This window comes from Orcinus orca, chromosome 21, assembly GCF_937001465.1.
Source record: "Orcinus orca chromosome 21, mOrcOrc1.1, whole genome shotgun sequence".
In the NCBI taxonomy this organism is placed as follows: Eukaryota; Metazoa; Chordata; class Mammalia; order Artiodactyla; family Delphinidae; genus Orcinus; species Orcinus orca.
Genome location: NC_064579.1, coordinates 1,891,797 through 1,915,678, shown reverse-complemented (window position 1 = coordinate 1,915,678; position 23,882 = coordinate 1,891,797). Strand labels below are relative to the sequence as shown.

The window sequence follows — 23,882 nt, the reverse complement described above, 5'->3', positions numbered from 1 at the left end:
CTTTCTTTCTTTCCTTTCTTATATGGGAAAGTGAGACGCTCCTAGGGCAAGTCTATCACTGGGCAGGTTCTTAAAATACTAGAACAGCACCTATCACCTTCCAGCCACTGTGAGGTTACCTGCAGTGAGAATTTAGTGTTGAATTCTGTCCTTTTTTCATTTCCCATCCTTTAATTGCAGATAATAGAATACCTGTGGTTTCATAAAACTACTGTCTGACCATTGTTCTGTGTTCATTTACATGGTAAAAATCTTCATCAAAAAGAATTTATTAGTGAAGATGAGGCCTGTATTAGTTTCCTGTGGTTGCCATAACAAATTACCACAAACTGCAAGGCTAAAAACAACAGAAATTTATTCTCTAACAGTTCTTGAGGCTAGAAGTCTGAAATCAGGGTATCAGCAGGATTGGTTCTTTCTAGAAGTTCTAATGGAGAATCTGTTCCATGTACCCCTCCACTAGCTTCTGGTGGCTGCCAGCAACCCTTGGTGTTCCTTGGTGTATAGATGCAACCTCTCTCTCCATCTTCGCGTGGCCTTCTTATAAGGACACCAGTAATTGGATTAGGGCCCACCCTGACCCAGTATGACCTCATCTTAACTAAGTACATCTGCAAAGACCCTATTTCCAGGTAGTGTCACATTCACAGGTTCTGGGGTTTAGGACCTCACCATATCTTTTTCAGAGACACAGTTCAGCCTACCACAGAGCCCACAGACATCTCAAAAGATGAATGACCGTGCAGATTTAACACTACAACAAGACTATTTTACACACAACAAATTGGTAAAATTTAAGAATCAGACATACTAAGTATTGCCAGAGATGTTGAGTGCTGGTAACTCTCATCCACTGCTGGTAGGGATATACATCAGTTTATTCAGTAAACTGCAACATGCATATATTCTGTGACCCATTGATTCTACGTTTCTATGTATACCCTAGATTCCCAGAGATGCTGTGGTCCATGTTTACCAGGAGACATTTAGAAGAAAGTATGAAAGAACATTGGGGTTTTGGGTTTTTTTTTTTGTAGTTTCAAACATTTATTTTTAAAAAGTGACTATAAGGTAGTTTATTTAGTTATTATTCATTTCCCTCTGATGACTTTTTGTTGTTGTTGTAGGCGGTGGTTGTGTGCATTGTAGGATATTCAGCAGTATCTCTTTCCTCTCCCCACTAGAAGCCAGTAACACCCTCCTAAGTTGTGACAATCAAAATTATCTCTATACAGCCCCAAGAGGGCAAAATTGTCCCCAGCTGAAAAGCTCTGTACTTCGAGGTCCCTACCAAATGTCTCAGTTTCAGTGAGAACACAATTCTGACTAGTTGGAACTCAAATGTGTGGACTTTCGGGATTTTTCCCTCTCAGAGCCCCAGTAATTTTTCATTCTTCTGTAGTTGTCCCTTGACAAACCTCGTGGTGTCCATTCCTAGAAACATGCAATTTAGTATTAATCCAAACACTTAAGCGCACCCATATGCCAATTTATGGTGATCTTTTCTTACATAGCTCTTTCATCTCTTACTCTGTGCTCCAAAAATTCTAGCCGCATCTGCCTCCCCACGTTCTAACCTCTTTGTCCTCAGCTCAGGGGGATGGGCACACCCTTCCTGTGATCTCCTCCTGACTGCGGACAGAAAGCCAGAGCGATCATAGGGGTTCCCACTCTGGTTTTCTTTCTCTGAGGATCAGAATCTTGTACTGCTTACTGTCCACCTTCTGAAACAGTTGTTTTACATAGTTTTCCCAGCTTCCTACTTGTTATTAGCAGGAGAGCAAGTCCAGTAACAGTTATCCATACCTTCATGGCCAGAAGTAGAAACAACATAGGAGCTCAAGAGCACTGGGTAATGTCTGGACACACTTCTCTCCTCACAAGTTGTGTGTTTAACAAGAAAGAACATTGTTTTTAATCACAGAAAAGCAGAAACAATACAAATATCACCAACTGTAAAATGATAAATAGATTGGGATATATTCAAACAATAGAACACTGTACAGCAATAAAAAGGTATAAACCAAGGCTAACACATGAACATAAATGAATCTCAAGAACAGAGTGTTAAGTAAAAAATGGAGGTCACAGAACAGTACATACAGTATAATTAATGTGTAAAGTAAAAATAGGGCAAAATTAAGCAATGTGTAGTGTTCAGGAATATACACAGAGGCCCATCACAAAAATCATGAGAATGGTTAAAATTCTTGATTTTGGTTACCACTGGGAAAGAGATAGGAACACATGGGATTTTTAAGGTTCTGGGATAATTTTTATTTCTTAACCTTTTTCTTCACTGGGCTTAGTTTTTCTTATTTAAACTGTATATATTTATTTTGTGTAACATATGTCTGCGAGTGTGTGTGTGTGTGTGTGTGTGTGTGTATACCCTCAACAAAGATTTATTAAAGTATTATGCATAGAAAAGACCAGAAATAGACATAATAAAGTCCTGTATTTTTTTCTTCGTGTTTTTCTGTATTTTCCAATTTTTGCAGCCTTTTTTCCCTCTCATATTACAGAGTGCCGCACTAAATAGTATAGAGAATTACACATTATGTAAATACTAGGAAAAAACTTCTGTTCATTCATTCTTTTACTTTTATATTGGAATATACCTTACAATAAAGTATACAAATCCTGAGTTCCTAGGTCTACAGCTTGATGAGTGTTTTCCTACATAGGCAGGTAGCCCAGATCAATAGCATGTTTCCAGCAACACCCCAGGATTCTTTGTTCTCTCTTTTAATTAATTGATTACATCCCCAGACTAGCCACTGCTGATCTCTTATCACCCTTTGTTAGTTTTGCCACTTTCTGAACTTCATATAAAAAAAATCATATAGTATTATCCTTTTGTGTCTGACTTTATTCAACATTATTCTATGATATCTCTCCACGTGGGTGCATGTACCATTAATTTATTCTTTTTTATTGGTGTGTACTGTTCTTTCTATTCTTATTTTAGGAGCTTCAATTTTTTTGCAAGAGTTTTGCATTATAAAACCTCAGCAAAGTTTTAAATTTAATTTTTACGATATCCTTATTCCTAGAAACAATAAAGATCATTAAGTTATTTCTAACCTCTTGTGCAGGTTTATATAAAAGAATGACTACTATTTCAAACTCTGAGATTTTTGTCACTATTTTTTAGTCATTTAGAAAATACATTTATGTTGGATTAGTCTTTTCATCTTTGTTTCATAGCACTTGTGTGCTATGCTAGTGTATCCCATAAAGAAAGAATTTATATCTTTCATTTCAAGTGAAAAAATGCAAAACAGTAGTAGGTAAGAGTGTTAACATCTTTTGTTACAGAGAGAAGCTGCATGAGGCCAATAATGAGCTGCAGAAGAAGAGAGCCATCATCGAGGACCTTGAGCCGAGATTCAACAACAGCTGTGAGTTTTCCCAATTAGCGTAGTTTTCAGTTGGTTAGCGCTAGTGATGAGTTTAAATAAAATTTGGTTTTTTTAGAAATAGGCCCTATTATATTTTCTAGCAATTAAGGAATTGTTCACAGAAAGAGTATACACACACACACACACACACACACATAATCATCTTTACAGTACTTCTTAAATTTCTAATTTACTTGTGAGTTTTTCCTTAACTATGGATGCTAATGCATATTTTAGGAAATTTTTTTCACTGTGTCATTAAGTCAGCCAGACTTTTCCTTTGGTTGATATTTACACCCGTTTGTAGCTTGACTTTATTAATTCTTCTCTGTGGATGTGGGAGAAGGACACAGACTTTTACTTTTTTAGTATTGTGGTGAAATATACATAACATAAAAATGACCATTTTAACCATTTTTAAGTATTGGGTTGGCCAAAAAGTTCGGGTTTTTCTGTGAGTTGCGATGAAAATCCCGAACGAATTTTTTGGCCAGTCCATTGTATATAGTTCAGTGACATGTTAAGTACATTCACACTGTTGTACAGCCACTGTCCATCTCCCAGACGTTTTCATCTTCCCAAACTGAAACTCTCTAGCTGTTAACCACTCCCCTCCTCCCCTCTTCCCAGCCCCTGGTAGCCCTCTGTTCTGCTTTCTGTCCCTATGCACTTGACTCTTCTAGGTAATTCATGTAAGTGGAATCATACAATATTTGTCCTTTTGTGTCCGGCTTCTTCCACTTCACATAATGGCTTTCATTTTCACTTAGTATAATGTCTCCATATTGTAGCGTATATCAGAATGGAGGCTGAATAATCAACTATTTGTGTAAATAGACCACATTTTGTTTATCCCTTCAGCCATCCATGAATACTTTTTAATTTGTGCACTTCCATAGTGTAGTTTTTGTTTATTTCTAAGAAAAGCTTTTTGTTTAAAAAAATAAAATTATATATAAGTATAGACAAAACAGTCTCTCAAAGCTGTTTACTATTTTGTCAGTTGAAATATTTTCAAGTTGTTAGGTCTAAAAAATTTTTAATTTTTTACTCTCTCACCGATAGCCTTAAAAATTGAAGAATTACAAGAAGCTTTACGGAAGAAAGAAGAGGAAATGAAGCAAATGGAAGAAAGATATAAAAAATACTTAGAGAAAGCCAAAAGTGTAAGTGTGAGTCTGTGGGCCTCTCACTGCACTTTCTCATTGTGTTTCGCTGATGTTTCAAAATACAGTGCCTGAACGGTGACCTCTCACACAGAAGGACACGAGGAGTCTTTCGACAAAAAGAGCAAGAGGCCGTGATCAAAACAGGTCGCCCCAGCCCCAGGTTACTTACTCGTTACCAAGAGGGAATCACCCTTCTATGTAGGAAATGAGTGGCAGCCCCACCTTGCCTAATTATCAAAATCGGCTGTGCCCGGCGGGAGGGCCCGCCTCTGTCTCCAGATGAGCCTTGCTGTCGGCAGTGCTCAGGGCTTCTGGCCTAGCTCCAGTTCCCAGGGAAAAGGAGGTTACTGGAGCAAGTTAAGTAACACCTTCAGGAAGGCATCAGATAAATCCAGACTTTGGGATGAGAATCCACATTATGAAAGCAGAAATAGGCACTGGAGCATCATGGAACACCAGAAGCTGTTCTCCTGTAAAGGAGCCCAAAGGGACCTCCCTGCCAAATGCAGCGATCCTGGATTGGGGACACCTGTGGAAATGTGGATTTGGGCTGAATCGTGATGACTTATAGAGAGGTTCACTTTCTTACAGATGTTGTGGGAGGATGTCCTTAGTCTAAGGAGATGCGTGTTGAAGTGCTTGAGGATCATGTGTCATGAGACAAAGGTGGCAGTGCTGCAGTTGGTCAATCCGGGTTAAAGGAAATGGGTTTTTATTGTTCTGCTCTTTCAAGTTTTCTATGGGGTTGATCATTTTTGATAGTAAAACTGCTGAGCCAAAAAGCAAAGACCCTTCCCAGAAGCCCTCTGGTGGGCCAGCTAGAATTGTGTCACCAGGCTGTGTGTAAACCCAGCATCTGGCAAAGGAGAAGGACCACAGAGACAGGCTTGTGGACCACTGGGACCCGCTCCATCCTCGCACATCTGGTCAGAGGCAGAGGCCCCTGAACCAAGTCAGAGGAACGGAAAAGGGAAGATTGCTGTCAGTAGTGTCTGCTGTAGTGTGATTAATTTCAAGCCAGAATTACTTCTTATCACTGACTCTTTCACATAATTTTAAATTTTTATATAATTAAGAATTATAACAACTGGATATCATTTTATACATTCAGATTTTAAAGTGTCCACGTAAGATAACTTTTGAGTCTCATAAGGTTTATCTTTTTTTTTAATGACTGCTTCCTTAGATATTACACTCCTTGGGTTTGAGACTTTTAAAGTTTTTCTTTTATTACTTTTTGCAGGTTATCCGTACTTTAGATCCTAAACAAAATCAAGGAGCAGCACCAGAAATACAAGCTCTTAAAAATCAGCTCCACGAACGGGATCGGCAATTCTATTCATTGGAGGTAGTTTACTGTAATATGATAAGACATTTGATTTTTAAATTTTCGATTCTAGAAGCCTTGCTGTGCACAGTGGTCCCTCAACATCCACGAGTCACAGTTACCAAAATCCATGGATGCGCAAGTCCCTCGTAGAAAGTAGTGAATGTGGTTATTTGCATAAAATCTAAGCCCATCATCCATGTGCTTTAAACCATCTCTAGATTACTTATAATACCTAATGCAATGTAAATGCTATGTAAATAGTTGCCTATGGGGACTTCCCTGGTGGCGCAGTGGTTAAGAATCCGCCTGCCAATGCAGGGGACACGGGTTCGACCCCTGGTCCGGGAAGATTCCCACATGCTGCAGAGCAACTAAGCCTGTGCACCACAACTACTGAACCTGCGCTCTAGAGCCCGCACGCCTAGAGCCCGGAGAAGCCACCGCAATGAGAAGCCAACGCTCCGCAATGAAGAGTAGCCCCGGCTCGCCGCAACTAGAGAAAGCCCACACATAGCAACGAAGACCCAACGCAGCCAAAAATAATTAATTTTAAAAAAAGATATCCATACTTTAAAAAAAAATAGTTGCCTATGCGTGGCAAATTCAAGTTTTGGTTTTTGGAACTTCCTGGTTGTTTTGTTTGGTTGGTTGTTGTTTTTTACCATTTTCGATCTGGGGTTGGTTGAATCCATGGATGTGGAACCCATGGATATAGAGAGCTGACTGTAGAGTTGTGCCCATGAACTTAGATAGTTTATTGTGGGTATTTTATTTATGTTGAATTGTTTTTCATCTTAACATGCTTACATGTGCTTGCTTTTTAGAAAGAATATGAGAAAACAAAGAGTCAAAGAGAGATGGAGGAGAAATATATTGTTAGTGCCTGGTACAATATGGTAAGAAAATAACACGTCAAAACATATTACGAAATTCAGTGAATATGTATCATTTATTATATTCCCTTTACTGTAGAATTAGTTCTACCAAATGAATCTGAAAGTAATTACTGTCCTAACACACACTAACAAAACCCTAATGCTGATCTTAGGGCCAAACAACAGATACAGGAACCACCGTAAACGGGGCTAGAACATTGTGGACACATCATCATCCCTGTCCTAGAGGATAGAAAGATTTCTGTCTCTCAGGACCATTTTATTCTCGGGTGGTAGGGACTTTAATAATATCTAAACACAGATACAGTAGCTTTTGTTTTGTGGTACTATTTCAGTGCCTTTGCAGGAGCGGTACTTGTAATGAAAATAGTTTAACTGTCTCTCAGGTTTTGGTAAATGTTCACAGTCTTAGACCCTGAACAGCTGAAGGTTTTGAAATTGAATTTTACAACAAAAAATCTTAAACGTATTGCAGGGGAAAATAAATGCTTATCAACATTTTGGGCTTCAGTAAGACTTTTCTGGATATGAAGAGCTATGGATTTTGAAGAATGCTGTACTTTTTCAATATTTTTTTTCTTAGACCTTTTCTTCTTTTTCTGCTTTGTTCTTCTTCCCAATAAGACCACTTCGCCTTTTCAAAGCGTTAGCTGCCTGAGATAGGAAGTTGGACCAGATTCCTTTCATCATACCCCTCTGACCCTGTAGTTGTGTTACTGGCACAGTACCGTTTTACAATTACAATTGTAAATTATACCATTTTACCGTTATAATTGATACTGTGTCTGAAAGGTTCATGTCCCAGGTCTCCTAATAATGTGATTTGAACTTTGTCAAAATTTCATACAGTTTTATGACATGTCCACATTTATATTTGCCTTGGTACTACATATTTAAGATTTTTATCACAATTTTAAAAAACAAAAAAGGAAATCATACTGGGTTTACATTACCATTACTGTTAACAAATATAGATTAATTGAAAATTAAAATGTAAAAAATAAGAAAAACCTGTGTTTAAGGTAGGTCTCTGGGAACTAGTCCTGACTTCACCCACATTGTTTTCTCTTCGACCTCCTTCAAGGTTAATGTTAGCAATATGGGAGCTCTGCCCCTCAGTCCGTATTAGTGATTTCATATACCTGATTGATTTTTATGACTTCACATATTGTGTTTCTTATGGAACAAAACTGATTTATTCTGTGACGTGGTATTAAAGAAGAATCCTAGTTTTCAGCTCTGCGGAGAGTGAAGGAATAACTCCCAGTAGGATCACACAAGTTATGTTCAGATAGGGTAGCCGGTAACAGCTTCATACATACATTCAGAAAGTTCTGCATCCCAGACAACCGAACTGGAAGTGAGGATGGTGAGTGCTGGGAAAAGGTATTAAGTATCTCAGGGAATGGCCTCATGATGGATACTGAGATCTTGAAGGGGAGTCTAGAATTTGAATAAGTTGTTTAGAATATGAAAGTTAAAAAGGTATATTTTAAATAAAATATAATTGTTAATTTATGTAGCCAAATTAACAGATTTGTCCATTTTATTCAGATCCTTAAATGCTTTAATTCCAAACTGAGTAAAAAGCACATCCTGGGTTTTCTCGTGGGGAGAGTGGAGAATGTTGTGCATTGGGGTCTGTTTGAAACGCAGAGCCATGACCCCAGTTTCCCTGGAGGTGACGGGAGTTGGGAGGTTTGTCTTGCCTTCTGCCTTCTGTGCGGGTTTGCCCAGCGCCTCTGGCGCCTGCTCCGCCTCTCTCCCGGCTCTGTTTCTCCTCCTTCCCTGTTGCCGGCGTCCGCTTCCTCCCGTCATCTCGCTTCCAATCACCGGTGAGACAAAGCTGCCGCTCCCAGTTCTTCCTGCTTCTCTGGCCAGGGTTCTTCGCTAGCTTATTAAATGAGAACCGAAACCCTTTTTACCGGATCTACTCGGGGTCCTCATTGTTTACTCCTCCGCGTTTAGAGAGCGCCACAGGTTCTCCCTCCCGTTCAGGTGCCCTGGGCCCGGCAGGTGGGCTCGTCCCCCTTCTAAGCGGGTAGGCCTCCTTCTCCAGTCCTCGGGAAGGACCCCTGCGCTCCTTGGGCCCGCTGTGTGGGCCAGCCGTCAGGAACTTCCCTTAACAAGTGTGCCTGTGAAGAAAAGCAGCGTGGTGGTATGTATTATACCTGGTGTGACTTTCCACCCTAAGAAAGAACAAGTGCTTTTGTGGTTTTCTATTCTAACTAAACCCTCTGATTTCCATATCCCCACGTGAATCAACTGCTACCAATCAGTTGCCCTTTTTTTCTTGGAAAATCACTTTATGCATTTGATTCGAAAGGGAAGTATGTATGATTGAGTATGGACGATGCATTCCAAAGATCCATCTCTATTATAATCTATTGTTTGGGTTATTGTAAATTCAGAAAATTAAGCCTTAATTTTTCCAAAAGATTTGTACCTAATTGTTGGAACTTAAATGTCTCTAAGATTTTAATCTATCATGAGCAGAGTGAACGTTCCTAATTGTGCCTTATGTCGTCAGGTAACAAATTCTGCGCGATGAAATTTTCTTTTGTGAGGGTGTGTTCCATTATTTTTTCACTGATTACTTTTTTTCCGTGTTACGTAGGGAATGACTCTGCATAAAAAGGCAGCAGAAGACAGACTTGCTAGTACAGGTTCGGGGCAGTCATTCCTGGCGAGGCAGAGACAAGCCACCAGCACGAGAAGGTCTTACCCGGGCCACGTCCAGCCAGCCACAGCAAGGTAGACAAGTCCTGCCATTAGAATAAAAAACACCCCGCATTCAAAGCATACTTCTGTTACATATAACATTTCAGGAAATTCAGCCAGCTTATATTTTGTCTGTATTTCATGTATTTAGTTGTTTTCCATTTGAGGACTTTCTCTCTTCTGTATCTATAATGTTTTAGTTTCTTGGTCCTTTATTTTGTAGTCCTTTTGGTTCCTTTTAATGTGCCAAAAAATTTTTAAATGCCCAATTAAAAGTGTTGTATATTAGTGTAGTACTTTTCTTTGTATGAAAATGTCCTTTCCCCAATGGTGTAGGCTTTGTAATGAATTAGATTTTCTGCCAATAATTGATATACAATTTATATTCTTTATTGTGTCTCTGTGTTACCATGCTTTCTAAGAATGTCTTTGTTTAAAGGGAATTAATCTTTTTATGATGTATTAATCTGTGTTTTCAATTGTTTTCCAAATGCACTTCAAATAACTTGCATACTTACTATGTAAAATGGTTGGCAAGTGCACTTTTTGCAAAGACATAAATACATTGGCAGAGGTGCTAATCAGATCTTACCTAAGGCACCTGATAGAACTATTTAGAGGGAAAAACTGAGTTTTCACATTGTTTTATAGGAAATTAAATTTGTCCAAAGATTTGGAAACTATTTTTAAAACATAAATAGAATTTCATTATTTCCTACTATCTTATTTGCTGGCAGAAGTGAATGCACTGGTTAGGTTATTTGGGGAGAAGTTACAGAAGAAAAAAAATCAGGCAGTGTGTTCATTTTTCTTCTTTTTTTGGAATATCACAGTAACTGAGGATCAGATTCTAGCAATGGGCTGACATTTCGTTGCAACTGCCCTCCACATATAAAAGTATATAAAAGATGTATTTTTTATATACTTATGAGTCATAGGTGGCCTTACCTTTGGGGTAATTTCCTTGTTGACTTGCACCTCATTTGTCTTACTTATTCCTTAACATAAAACCTGCTATTTCTCAATAATTCCTAATACTTAACATCTTAGTATCAGTCGTTAGGATCAATAAGTGACTTCTTGTGTCTGATGTTATGACAGGTGGCTGTCGTATTTTTTCTTAATTCTATGTACTAGTCTAAGAGTTTGCTACTGAGTAGATTCTCTTGGGTATTTGGTTGCCCCAAAGTGCTTACATTTGTTGACAGATTATAAACTATGTTTATTTACATTGATGAATGGCTGTCAAGTAATAATGATTGTAAAGCACTTTGACTATAGAAGGTGCTATATAAATGCAAAATGTCATTCATTTGATCATGAAATGTCTCTGCCTAACTTTCCATATTGGCCCCAAATTATATTTCAGTTCCCCTCCAGCCTTTTTCTTGCACCATAGCCCAGAGCCCAGTAAAGCAAAAATTTACTGAAACTAGGTCGATTATTTGTTTTCGGTTTTGGATAGGTCACCTATTAAGAAGATTTTATTTCATATACTTGCTATTTAGAAGTTCAGGTTTCATTTAGTTTTGTGTATTAAATACAAATGAGTAACTTTAAATCAAGCTAAACATAATCAAGAATTTTCAGAAACTATATTCCAGTGTTTGATTTTAAATCCTTATTTCCTTTTTTTTAATAAGAAATTGACCTAAAGACTATTTTAGGTGTTTTCATTTGTCCTCAGAAACTGTACTTGAAGAAAGATATTAGAATATACACAGAAATGACTCCATGCATTGTGCTAATTTTTTACATTAAGTACAGAAGTCTGAGCTCAGTGTGAGTGCTTCTGCCTGGTAAGAAGAAAAGCAGGAAGACTTAGTAGTAATGGAGAGAACCAGCGAGTGGAATGCATCGTGGGGTTTCAGGAGGGCAAGCAGACCTAATCAACATAGAAAGTTTTGACAATGAAAGATTAAAAATGATTTAAGATGGGTAACCCTCCCCCACCTCCACCCCTCCCCATCCCTTTATTTCACAAATCAGAGTAAGGATCCAACAGTTTTAAAACAGGGCATGAACACTCACCTTGGTAAAATTAAAATTATTGGGAAATATAGCTGTAAAATAAGATAGATGAAAATCAGAGTCCATGAGCTGTTTGTTAAATGGATTATATCCCATGAGAGGAGAGGTTTTAATTTTAGTTCTCTATTTACTGTCCCAGTCCTGGTCTCCTACCCACCCCCCTGCTCAGATATGTTTCTCTGAATGGGAGAGGAAAGTGCCAAGCTTTTAGAAAGAAGTTTTCCGTCTTATTTTTCTTCAGCATGCCATTATTTTGGTGCTTACGTTCGTAAGTTTCACTCACCTTTACAGTATGTTTAAATTTTAGTATATTGCTTTCGTTCCATAGCAGAAACTTTATTTCTAAACATTCTGTGATGTTTTCTTAAAAGTCAGGAATAGAACTTTGCTGTCCCAGTGAGGACCCCGTTTCCTTTGCTCAGCTTTGGACAGGATTTTTACATTTCTCTTTCTCTGGCGATGACGCTGGGCACACTGTGGAGTCAGCACAGAGTTAGTGCGCTAAGGTTGGGGTTGAGCCATCACCCCCTGTCTGAGTTCTTGTGAACAAAAAGCTTATTTTCTGTTTTCCCTCTAACCAGGGTGAGAAAATACAGAGTTAATAACTAAAGACTACAAAAGCATGAAATTTATATTCTGCAGTGTGTATTTAAGAAGTTTGTAAAGGGGAAAAAAAATCCAGCAAATATTATGCTTACCGCATCTTAAAAAGAGAGTACGTAATACAGCTGTACGTATCTTTAAAAAACTTGCAAAAACCCGATCATACCTTTTTTAGTATTTGTCTGATTATTTAATAATAACCAAGAAAAAGAAGTACCAAAACAAAGGCTCCATTTTCTAAAATTGATCAGCATTGAATTATTTCTGTTTGATGGCCCAGCCTGGTAAAATTGGCTAACGAGATGATTCATTATAATAAGGATAATACTGTCTGCTGTTATTTTGTTACGGTCTTACTGCTTTGTCTGTATGATAAAAGCTCAGTTGTACAAACTTGAGCTAAATGTTTCCAGTCAGAAACATCAGCCCATATATATCAGCAGTCTTCAGCAAGGCATGAAAACCGGTGCTGTGCAAACAAACCAGCAGTAAGTGATTGTGAGGGGAAGGGGGATTTAGGTTGAAGAAAAGGTACATTTTATTTTTGAGCTATTTTACTCACACTTCCTTTTCAACTGCAGTTTTATTTATTCATATCTAATGATATGAAATATTTTGTAGTGTCTCTTGTGCTCCGACAAGCATTCATCTTTTAAAGATAACACCGTGTTGAAAACTTGAAAATCTTTATTCTGATATAAGAATTTACTTGAAATAAAATTCTAAATTTTTGAATTTATCCCAGCTCCCTGCATTTAATCTCCAGTGATCCAGATCTCAGACTCCAGGAGTGTTACACTTTTCCCCAGTTGGAACACATGAGGTTTATCTGAAAAAGCATCCACAACCCACAGATAGTGTAAACCTAGTTAGTTTACAGCTACTGGGATAAGAACCTGTGATCCTAAAGGGAGAGGAAGGTGCTTGGCATCTTGCTTTTTGCTAGGGGCAGAATAACAACATGCTTCTTGTTGTCTGTTCATTCAACTATGGGAGCATGTTTTGACTTTTTATCCTTATATTACAAAGTGACTCTTTGCCTAGAAATGGCTGTTGAACTGATGCAGGATTGTACTCCTTAACAGTGAGCAGGAGTCTTACCCTTACAGGGTAGGAAGGACTGAACAGAACAAAATAAGATGGGATCTCAGAATCTTTGAAAATTACTTTAGCATGTTTTAAAATTTTTCCCTTTTTATATGTTAAAAGGGCTTTTCCGTTCAATAATGATAATCTCTTTTCCTATAGTCCCAACTGTCAAAATGGCAGCTTATTTTAGTAGATGTGCAACCCAGTTTCACTACATTTAGAAAGCAATTTCAGAGTTAATTCTTTGTAACTATAATGATTCGAATATTTTGTATCATGAAGTTTTTATATGAGGGAGGCCATTCTCAATGTATCTGTCATCCAGTTTTTTACTTTGTATAAAGCATATTTAAATAATAATTGGTATATGTTTATTTTATGGAAAAATTTGAAAATATTTTAGTGTCCAATTTAAGCAAGATAATTTTATTGTTCTAAAGTTGTGCAATAAATACTGTTTCTTTCTCAGAAGCCTAAAAAACATAAAATAATTTGCTACCGACACAGCTAATTTCTGCCCCTCCCCATCCCCCTAAATCACGGAAGTATCAATATTTATCTCCCTTTTTATAAATGAAGGACAGCACAAATATGATGACATCCATCTCTTTTAAATCACTGATTATGTTCTTGGAAAATACGTACTCATAATTTTGTTTTTAAACAGCCTTTTATCAATCCAATTCCCATGTATTTATAAATATAAAAACTTTAAAACTTATATTTAATGTTATCTTGAAGTATGCTTGAATTCTTCACACTGCACTTAAAATGATAGAGAAAGGGACATTAGTTTATTTGAGAAATTAGAGACCCGAAGCTAATTATGGCAAGTATATGAGTTTTAGCAGTTGTGGTCTATGGATGTTTCCTAACAATTCTATTTCAGCAATTACGTCTCTTTTCAGTATTTTTCTGCTTTCTAACATTTTCCAATAATATTCTGTGAGATAGGTTTGTATGCTGTATATAAGTGAACTTAGAAATCGGAAAGTAACCGAAGGCTGTCAAGGCAGATCCATTCCTAGTGAGTAGAATCGATTATCGGAAAAAGAAGAGGCCTAATTTTGAACAAATATCCAGGCAGATAGAAGTGCTAACACTATTAAACCTATACTTGTCTTAACAAATGTTCCTAAGGTAATAGTTCACATAAAATCTCCTGATTTTATTACATGATCATTCAATAAAAAAGAGCAGACAAAAAATAATTTATATTCTAATTGTCCTTCCCTTCAGTGGACATTAACTGGGCACACAGTATTAACTGTACATGTTTATGAGTGGAGGGGAAAGCATCTATTTTCATTTTGAAACTGTTAACCCATTACTAAATCTAAGATAGTGATTTAAAGCCATGAGGATAGGATGATCTGATGAGATGGGAAGAAATCTGTGGTGGCTGAAACTCACTACCAACTTCCTAGCAGTTATCTAGGTCCGCTGCTGTGTCTGGTTTGCAAACCATGTCTCCCTTAATTATACGTAGTAGCCCCACAGAAAATTTTGTTTAAAATGAAGACAAGGGCTTCCCTGGTGGCGCAGTGGTTGAGAATCTGCCTGCTAATGCAGGGGACACGGGTTCGAGCCCTGGTCTGGGAGGATCCCACATGCCACGGAGCACCTGGGCCCGTGAGCCACAACTACTGAGCCTGCGCGTCTGGAGCCTGTGCTCCGCAACAAGAGAGGCCGCGATAGGCCCGTGCACCGCGATGAAGAGTGGCCCCCGCTTGCCACAACTAGAGATAGCCCTCGCACAGAAACGAAGACCCAACACAGCAAAAATAAATTAATTAATTAATAAACTCCTACCCCCAACATCTTCTTTAAAAAAAAAAAAATGAAGACAAGAGTAGACTTCATATGTGTGTGTGTGTGTGTGTATTCAAGGAGAGCCTTTATATACCTAATACATCACTGCCAGGCTCTGAATTAGATGTTTAGGGTCTGCAGATGAAATCATCAGAGAAGGTGTCCGTACCCTCAAAATTTAAGGACAATGGGGCTATCAAATATCCTAAATTATATTGACTCAGAGCTTAAAAGAATAATTAAATATCACGAGAAGAGCAATCTCAAAGTGAGAAAAAGAAAATTAGCAAAGCATGCTGAGGCTTTAATGTGTGTGGGAGACTTCTGCGCAGGCACCGTTGCCTTAGAGATCTCCAAATTGACAAAGGAAAATAATTTGATTAGCATTGATATTGTAAAAGTTATAAAAGGAACTCATGTTTATTCTCGGTGTATTTGTCAACCTATGGACAGTGATTACTGTATATACAATCTATAGGGTGTTTATTTTATAGATGTCACTATTAGAGATGAATGTCTTAATATTATTTACTACTTCTAGTCACTTATGTATTATTTATACTTTACTGCAAGATTCACAGCACTTTACTAATATTAGATAATTATTTTCCTTCTACCTTTCTGTGGCATTTTCTACTTACATCTTTTCCACTGGGGATCTTCTCCTTATTTTGGAACACTCACTAAGAAAAATGTAAAAGATTGCCCAAATAAATAGGCTATGTACTGTTCCTGAAATGTTTAAAGTCAGATCTGAAGTTCTAAGTCTAGAACTCTCTTTGAAGCTGGGTTAGGGCTACTAGGCATGAATTACATTTTATATTTCACATTAATAAGACTCATAAGTTAGTACTCGTGAAGCCAAGTTCTCTCAAATGCAGACACACTTAAAACTTTTTGTTGAAAACAAAAGTTGCATTAATACAAAGTAAACAGTCTTCTGGTTAATCAGAAGATGCTCTTACCTGCCATTTACCTGTCTCCTAAAATACAAATCTGCAAACTGTCCTTCACTTTCATAGTTTCTTCAACATTGCATGTACTCAAACACAGGAGAAACAAAGCCAGGTTCCAGGAGCTGTGAAGTCCAAGAATCTGGAAAATGGTGGGGGTGAGGTGATGGGAAAAGGCAGACACTAACAAGGGCAGGATGCTACAAAAATAGTCTGAGTTCTACTATAACGTATGCTTTATGAACTTGGCCGTTTTCTTAAGTTCAAATATAGCAGAGTTTTCAGCTGATTCTTTTAAGAGATGCTTTGAGGAGTCAGGACTCCTCCGCTTGTACTTGAGTATATCTGTATTCCAACCCTAGTCAAAAGAGAGTGAGATATTTGTTGTTACATAAACACTGACACAGATGATTGCTGCCAAAGAATAGGGAGATTTGCTCATAAGAACTTTCTCTTAAAGTTTTTTATTTTGCGTTTCTGGATGAGAGAAATGCTTTTATGGTGTGAAAAGTTTCTGTAGTGCTTTCTTCTGCGTTACCCTCTGCTCTGCTGGTATGCTTGGCGTGGGCAGGTCACCTAGAAGAGAGAAGCACAAATAGAGAAGGCTAGACTCTGACCTTTGAGGGAAGGGCCACTTTCATCCTCCCCGAGTAAAAAAATAAAAATGAAACACACCTGTACACACACACACACACAGTCACACTCACACACAAGGACGAAATGGTAAGTGGGTAAGTCACCTTCTAAATGTCTTTAGCATCCGTTGGCTGCTTGTTAATCTAGTTAAGAGTAGATTCTAGACCTGCGTTGTCCAATTCACTAGCCAGTTCACAGCCACATGTGCTAATTTAAATTAAGTAAAGTGAAGAATTCAGTTCCCCAATCCGCCAGCCACATTTCAAGTGCTCAGAAGCCACCTGTGGAAAGTGTGTTACCATTTTGGACAGCACAGATATAGAACATTTCCATCTTTGCAGAAAATGCTTTTGACAGTGCTGTGGTGCCCAAAGAGAGAATAAGGACAAAATAAAGATACTCAGTTGACTTATGATACTCTTGGATTTTACCGGCATCGTTAAAGAAAGCTATTTTTCTTATAAAAATTAATACCAGCCCTTTTTAAAGACCCTGGAAAAATCAAAACCCCATTCTTTGAAACTAGTTTTCAATGTATTTTTTAAACAGATTCTTAGCACTTTACTTTTTAAGTGATATTATTAAATAACTTCATAGATCATAACTTAGTATCTTCAGGTTTTCTCCTTTTTTAAGTAGTCTTTTAAAATTGATGATACATAGTTTCTAACATTTATCCAGCAGAAACTGATGAATGCTTAACTTACTTACAAGTAAAAGTTGATAAACATCATATTCCTCTGTTTTGTTACCTTTAAATCTTTCTATTCTGTTACTTTTTTTTTTTTTTTTTTTGCGGTACGCGGGCCTCTCACTGTTGTGGCCTCTCTCGTTGCGGAGCACAGGCTCCGGACGCACAGGCTCAGCGGCCATGGCTCACGGGCCCAGCCGCTCCGCGGCATGTGGGAATCTTCCCAGAACGGGGCACGAACCCGTGTCCCCTGCATCGGCAGGTGGACTCTCAACCACTGCGCCACCAGGGAAGCCCTATTCTGTTACTTTTAAATCTGAATAGATCTAAGGAGAGTTGCCAACAGTTTTTTTTGTTTCTGCCCCTAAAATCACATTTGATCATCTTCTACCTTAAAGGTTTATCAAGATCCAAATAGTTTCTTTGATTTTCTTCATAGTTTCTTGCTCTTAATTACTTAGATTATGAATCAAATTAAGTTTAATGTATGAAGCAAAGATTTTATTCCAGCAACTTAATGAAACATTTTTTTAAGATTTATTAATTGACTTGGCCTATTACTAAAGTGCTTAACATAACTAAAAGGATCTACACAAATGCATCTTTGAATCTTTTAATGAATGTAAGAGACTAATCATAACTCTTTGGAGTCAGCTTGGTACTTAGTGAAAACTATCCCGTTAGGAAGTCAGATGCTTTCCTCTTCGTTTTTAAATTTTTTAATCAAGCAGCAGACTTGATCCAGTAGTGTCAAATTCCAAGCAAATATAATGAAATTCTTATTGTTATTCAAGTACAGATGAGTAAATGGTGTGATTTGAGTTTGTTTTATTATTTTCATGGTGGTCTAATGTGTGTTCTACAGAGACTCATTTTACTAGTTAAGGGAGATTTTCAATGTGCTTGAAATAAGAAAGAACATGCTAGTATAAATACAGGAAATGACTGTACACAAATGCCAATCAATCATTTGGGGGCTTTTAAATTTTTTAATAGTAGGCTTTTGGTTTTTTTAATAGCCTTAGTTATTTAAAATTCAGATGCACTGAAATGCCATTGCTGTCACTAGCTGTTTACAGATTATGTGTAATTCATAAAGCTTTGTACTCAGAAGAATAATTTCCAGGTTTACTCTTGTTTTGCAGTTTTCATGTTTTGACAATTGCCCCACCATTTATAACACTCAATTTCTGGTTGTGTAATGAATGGTAAAATTCAAACATATCTAATTTAATAATTTGCCTTATTTTGATTAACAAATTCTATCAAAGATTTGGGGATAGAAAGAGGCTTCTTTTTCCTATAGTATTTTTTAAACTTTTCAGATGAGCTGGAAAACACCTTAGTACATTGGAGTTGGAGTTGTACTGGTTACAATCCCAGCTCTAAAGCCTTATACTCATGTCTTAAGTATTACTGATTGTTCTGTGAATTGTTAGTTTGATATTTGACATTGTAGTTATCCACCTTGCAGTTTAGCCTTTGTAAAAAGGATATTGCTAGGTATGTTCTTATTTCTGGTTGACTATTGAATTCGTAATTTCATGATTTCATTTTTAGTCATAATCCAAAAAGGAAATCCACGTGGAACTCTAAATTTCTCTCTCACCTCACAAATGGAATCAATACAGTTTTAACAACATTGTACATAAATGGCATCCAAGCAGTTTTCCATCTGTTTACCAAGTTTACCAATCATTTACTCTGTGTTCGACTTGTGGGTTTTCTCACTATTTTTCTGAGGTAAATGACTTGTGAGAAATTTTCACCAAAATCGCAAAAACGTAAAGTCCAAGAAATCACCAGAAGACAGATTTTTAATTTTTTGAAATCTTATATTGTATTTCCTTTTGATATCACTTACTCATTTTAATTTTATGACTGCCAACTTGTTATGGTATTAATTATATGTATATGTTTATATGTATGCATATAGTATATGTATATGAAGAATAAAGTTAAGATTTGGTCAAACTATATTTTCCCATTCAAGTACAAAAATGTTTTCAAGGCTGCAGAAAGTGTACAGTTGTCATACAAGTTGTAAATAAAGACTTGTATAAAAATTCAGCTTAGATTTTTTCTGCTCTTAGGCCGTACAAACGCATGTTTAATAATTGTCTAATAGTGTCCATCCGCTTGCCATACTGTCCTGTCAATTTAGATATTATGCCGCTGACTGGCTGTAAATCAGGAATAGTCTTTGAGTTTCTTCCCAGTACCTAGGATAAGTTTTGTTTTGATTTAGGCTGGTTCACAATGTGTGTAAGCTGACTGTCCAAAGTTCTGAGGGATAAAAGGTAAACATAGCTTCTCCTCTCTTACCACAGACAGTCCAGCAAGAACCAATGGTAGGTACTTACATTCTTTCACAATATAAGGCATTATTGTTGAAGCACCCTGTTTAAGCCATAGATGCCCCTTTTCCTGCCTGTCGACCCTTAAAATTCACCCTTTTCCCCCACCTCCACCCTAGACATGATTGAAATATGGCATCTTCAGTGTCACGTAAAGTGGCAGCAGCAGTGGAGAAATCGATTATACTCACATTAAAATAATTCCAGAGTGAAGTTAGCACCAATATTTAAAAACAAATAAACCTAGTATGCACGTAACCAAAATAGTGCCCACTTTAATTTGCATTTAATATGACATTTTAATGTCAGAAAGAGAAATGTAAGTGTTCTTCACTCATTAGTATGGAGGTAACCGTATTAAGTTTAGCCTTTATTGAGTGTCTGCCCTGGGTATTGAATGTTGAAGCAAAGGAGAAGGGGATGAGAAGGTAGGTAAATAACAAAAATTAAAGCAGCTGCCTTGAAATAGCTGTGTGATCAAATGGGGCACAACACAGGAAAGTTCCCACCTAGAGTGTGTCCCAGCCAGAAGCCCCCGGTCGGCCTCGAGCGCCATTCCGGTCATTCCTGCAGTGCAGACTACTGCACAGTGTCGTGGGTTTAACGATGATGTGCTCTCCCGGGGCTGGGCACAGCCCCAGCTGCTCTCTGTCGGGCCCCTCATTCGCTCCCACCTAGGTGATGGCTGAGACTAGAGTCATCCGAAGACTGTTCTCACATGTGGTACCCAGACTGGGGTGGACAGAGTGCCCAAGAGTGATCAGGCCGCTCCCCACACAACCTCCCGACGTGGCCAGCTGGACACACACAGTGGAGTCACGGGGGAGAGGGACTTCCTAGATGCAGCTGGCTTCCCCCAAGCAGGAGTGCTGAGAAACCCTGCGGAAATCTCCAAATCTCGTCAGCACCCAGCCTCGGAAACTGCACAGCATCAGTTCTCTTTTATTTGTCAGGGTTGTCACAGATAAGACCAGATCCAAGGGGCTGACCCTCCACCTCCCAGTGGAGGAATGACCCACTTACCACAGCTGCATTGTCTGGATTCAGAGAGAAGTAACACTTCTGCCATGAAGATCATACTCCTGAAATCAGGATATTTCCCCGTTTTCTAATCCCTGTGCCAAGCACACCCACAGGGGTACAGAACCACCAGGTACGTAACTACACTGTGAACAAAAGCTAAAAGTTTGAAGCCACAAAAACACGCACTTCTTTTAACGGGTATCTAATTGTATTGTAACATGAGCTCTAAAATGTTTCTACTCCCTACTTTGGCAGTTAATTTCTGAGACTGTATTTTAAGGGAATTGTCCAAAATATGAGCGTCTCTGTGTAGTGAGATGAACTCTCCGTGTTCCTAGCCAAAGCCCCCCATTTGTACGATGGCTTCTCCTAAAGGACTTGTTTCCAGAGATTTCCCCCACTTCCCGGTCTGGCATTTTCAGGTTTTTCTGCTCTACTGAATCATTCCTATTAACATACAAACATGCTGTTATTTCTCATATCTTCGACCTGTCTTTATTAATGAATTATTGTTAATTTTTAAACTGCATATCCTTTTAAAATTTATTTATTTTTGGCTGCATTGGGTCTTTGTTGCTGCACGTGGACTTTTCTAGTTGTGGCGAGCAGGGGCTACTCTTCATTGTGGTACGCGGGCTTCTCATTGCGGTGGCTTCTCTTGGTGCAGAGCACAGGCTCTAAGCACACGGGCTTCAGTAGTTGTGGCACGCGGGCTCAGTAATTGTGGCGCATGGGTTTAGTTGCTCTGCGGCATGTAGGATCTTCCCAGACCAGGGCTCGAACATGTGTCCCCTGCATTGGCAGGCGGATTCTTAACCACTGCCCCACCAGGGAGGGCCTAAACTGCATACTTTTAAGCGTGCAGTTTAATAATTTTTGAGATGTATATACTCATGATGAACCCATCACGACGATCAAAATAATGTGCATATCCATCACCCCAGAAAGTTCTCTCAGGCCCCCTGGTAATTGCCCCAGGCCCTCCCAGTTCCTCTACGCCCACTCGTATCCCTGGACAACCACATCTGCTTTCTGACGCTGTAGACTACTTTGTGTAGTTAGGGTACAATTTTGTGTAAATGGAATCCTGCAGTATGTACTTATTTTTGTCTGGCTACTTCTACTCAGCATTATTTAAGGTTTATCCATATTATGTGTCTCCACAGTTCATTCCTTTTTATTGCCGAGTGGTATTTCACTGTGTGGATATGGCACGGCTTGTTTATTCATTTGCCTGCTCATTAGCATTTGAGTGCTTCCAGTTTGGGGCTGTCACAAATGAAGCTTTGTATGGGCATGTGCTTGGGTGAACACCTGGAGTGGAATGGCTGGGTCCCATGGTAGGTTTAGATACTGTTCAATACATTTATGCTTATTACCGATTTTGGCTTAATTTTTGTATATGGTGCAGTGCAAGGTATGGACTGTAGGGTTTTTTTGTTTATTGGGGTAGGCATATAGAACGATCCAGCACCATTTGTTGAAATTATCTTTTCTGCACTGAAATGCATTTTACAACTTCGTTGAAAATCAGTTCTCTTTATGAGTCTTATTTCTGGATGTCGGCTGTTACACTGATCTGTATCTTGACACCAGTAATACCCCATCTTGATTATTGCAGCTTTAAAGAAGTGTTGAAGCCACGTAATGTAAACCCTCCATCTTTTTTCTATTTCAAAGTTGTTTTAACTGTTTATATCCTTTGCATTACCTACCATATGAATTTTAGAAGCAGCTCATCAATTTCTACAAAACAAAACCTGCTGGGATTTTGACTGGGATTGCATTAAATCTATATAGATCAACTGAGAGAATTAATAACTTAATATTGAGTTTTCCATCCAATTATTTAGGTTTTCTTTAATTTCTCTCATCAGTGTTTTACAGTTTTCAGTGTACATGTTTTTCATATCTATTGTCAGATTTATCCTAAGTATTTCTTTATTTTTGATGCTGTTGTAAATGGTATTTTTTAAATTTTAATTTCCAGTTTCATGCTAGCACATAGAGATACATTTGAACTATCTTTTGGTTTACTTAATTTTCTCTGTTTTTTTTTTTTGTTTTGTTTTGATTTCTATTTCAATTGTATCCATTCTGATCTTTATTATTTCCTTTCTTCAACTTACTTTAGTTTTCATTTGCTCTTTTTCTAGTTTCTCAAGGTAAAAACTGAGATTATTAGTTTAAAACCTTTCTTATTTTCTACTATAGGCCTTTAGTGCTAAAAATTTCCTTCTCATTACTACCTTAGCTGCATTGTACAGATTTTTATATGCTATGTTTCTCTTCTCATCCAGTTCAGAATACTTTCTGATTTTCATTTTCACTTCATCTTTGACTCATGGGTTATTTAAAAGTGTGTTATTTACTTTTTAAGATTTGAGGATTTTCCAAGAATTTTTCTGTTAGTGATTTCTAATTTAATTCCATCATAGTTAGAGAACATGTTTTGTATGGCAGGAATCCTTTTGAATTTATTGAGATTTGTTTTATGGCCTAGGATAATGTCTATCTTGGTAAATATTTTGTGTGCACTTGAAAAGAACTTTCAAGAATTCCGCCAATGTTAGCTGGAGTGTTCTATAAATGTTGATTAGATGAAGTTAGTTGAGAGTGCGCTTTAAGTCTTCTAGAGCATTACTGATTTTTCTATCTACTTTTCCTATCAGTTATTGAGAGAGAGATGTTGAAATCTGACTAGAATTATGGACTTGTCTATTTCTGCTTGTAGTTTTTGCTTTGTCCATTTTGAAACTATTATTAGGTGCATAAATTTTTATACTCAATATGTCTTTTTGATGAATTGATTCACCCTTTGTCATGAAATGATCCTCTTTATCTCTGCTAATTTTCTCTAATCTAAAATATACTTTGTTATTGTTATGGACACTTCACCTTTCTCTTAATTAATGTTAATATGTCTTCTTACATCTTTGTACTTTTTCTTTCATCTTATTTTTAACTTACTTGTGTCTTTAAAGTGGATTTCTTGTAGGGAGCACATATTTGGTCTTCCTTTTTATCCAGCCTGACAATCTCTGCCTTTTAATTCTGTCTTTAAGCCATTTACATTTAGTATAATTATTGATCTGATTAGGTTTAAAATTTACCTTCTTGCTATTTATTTTCTATTTGTCCTCTCTATTCTTCATTCCTTTTTTTTT

General features: G+C 37.6%; 1 protein-coding gene across 6 annotated transcripts in view; it reads left to right on the top strand.

Annotated features, from left to right (window-relative positions):
• HOOK3 (hook microtubule tethering protein 3) overlaps nucleotides 1–23,882 on the top strand; it is a 139,909-nt gene that overhangs the window by 83,245 nt on the left and 32,782 nt on the right. For 4 of the 6 annotated variants that reach the window (XR_007474572.1, XR_007474571.1, XR_004479681.2 and 1 more), the window contains exons 18-22: nucleotides 3,322–3,404; nucleotides 4,470–4,570; nucleotides 5,817–5,921; nucleotides 6,728–6,799; nucleotides 9,417–9,553. Coding sequence is in view for 2 of the 6 variants with exons in the window: in XM_049704190.1 (XP_049560147.1) it covers nucleotides 3,322–3,404; nucleotides 4,470–4,570; nucleotides 5,817–5,921; nucleotides 6,728–6,799; nucleotides 9,417–9,553 (498 nt within the window). In the remaining 4 variants the exon portion in view is untranslated. Of the gene's footprint in view, nucleotides 1–3,321; nucleotides 3,405–4,469; nucleotides 4,571–5,816; nucleotides 5,922–6,727; nucleotides 6,800–9,416; nucleotides 19,315–20,645; nucleotides 20,846–23,882 lie in introns of those variants that run through there. The other 2 variants (XR_007474573.1, XM_004285075.4) reach the window with 2 other exon arrangements.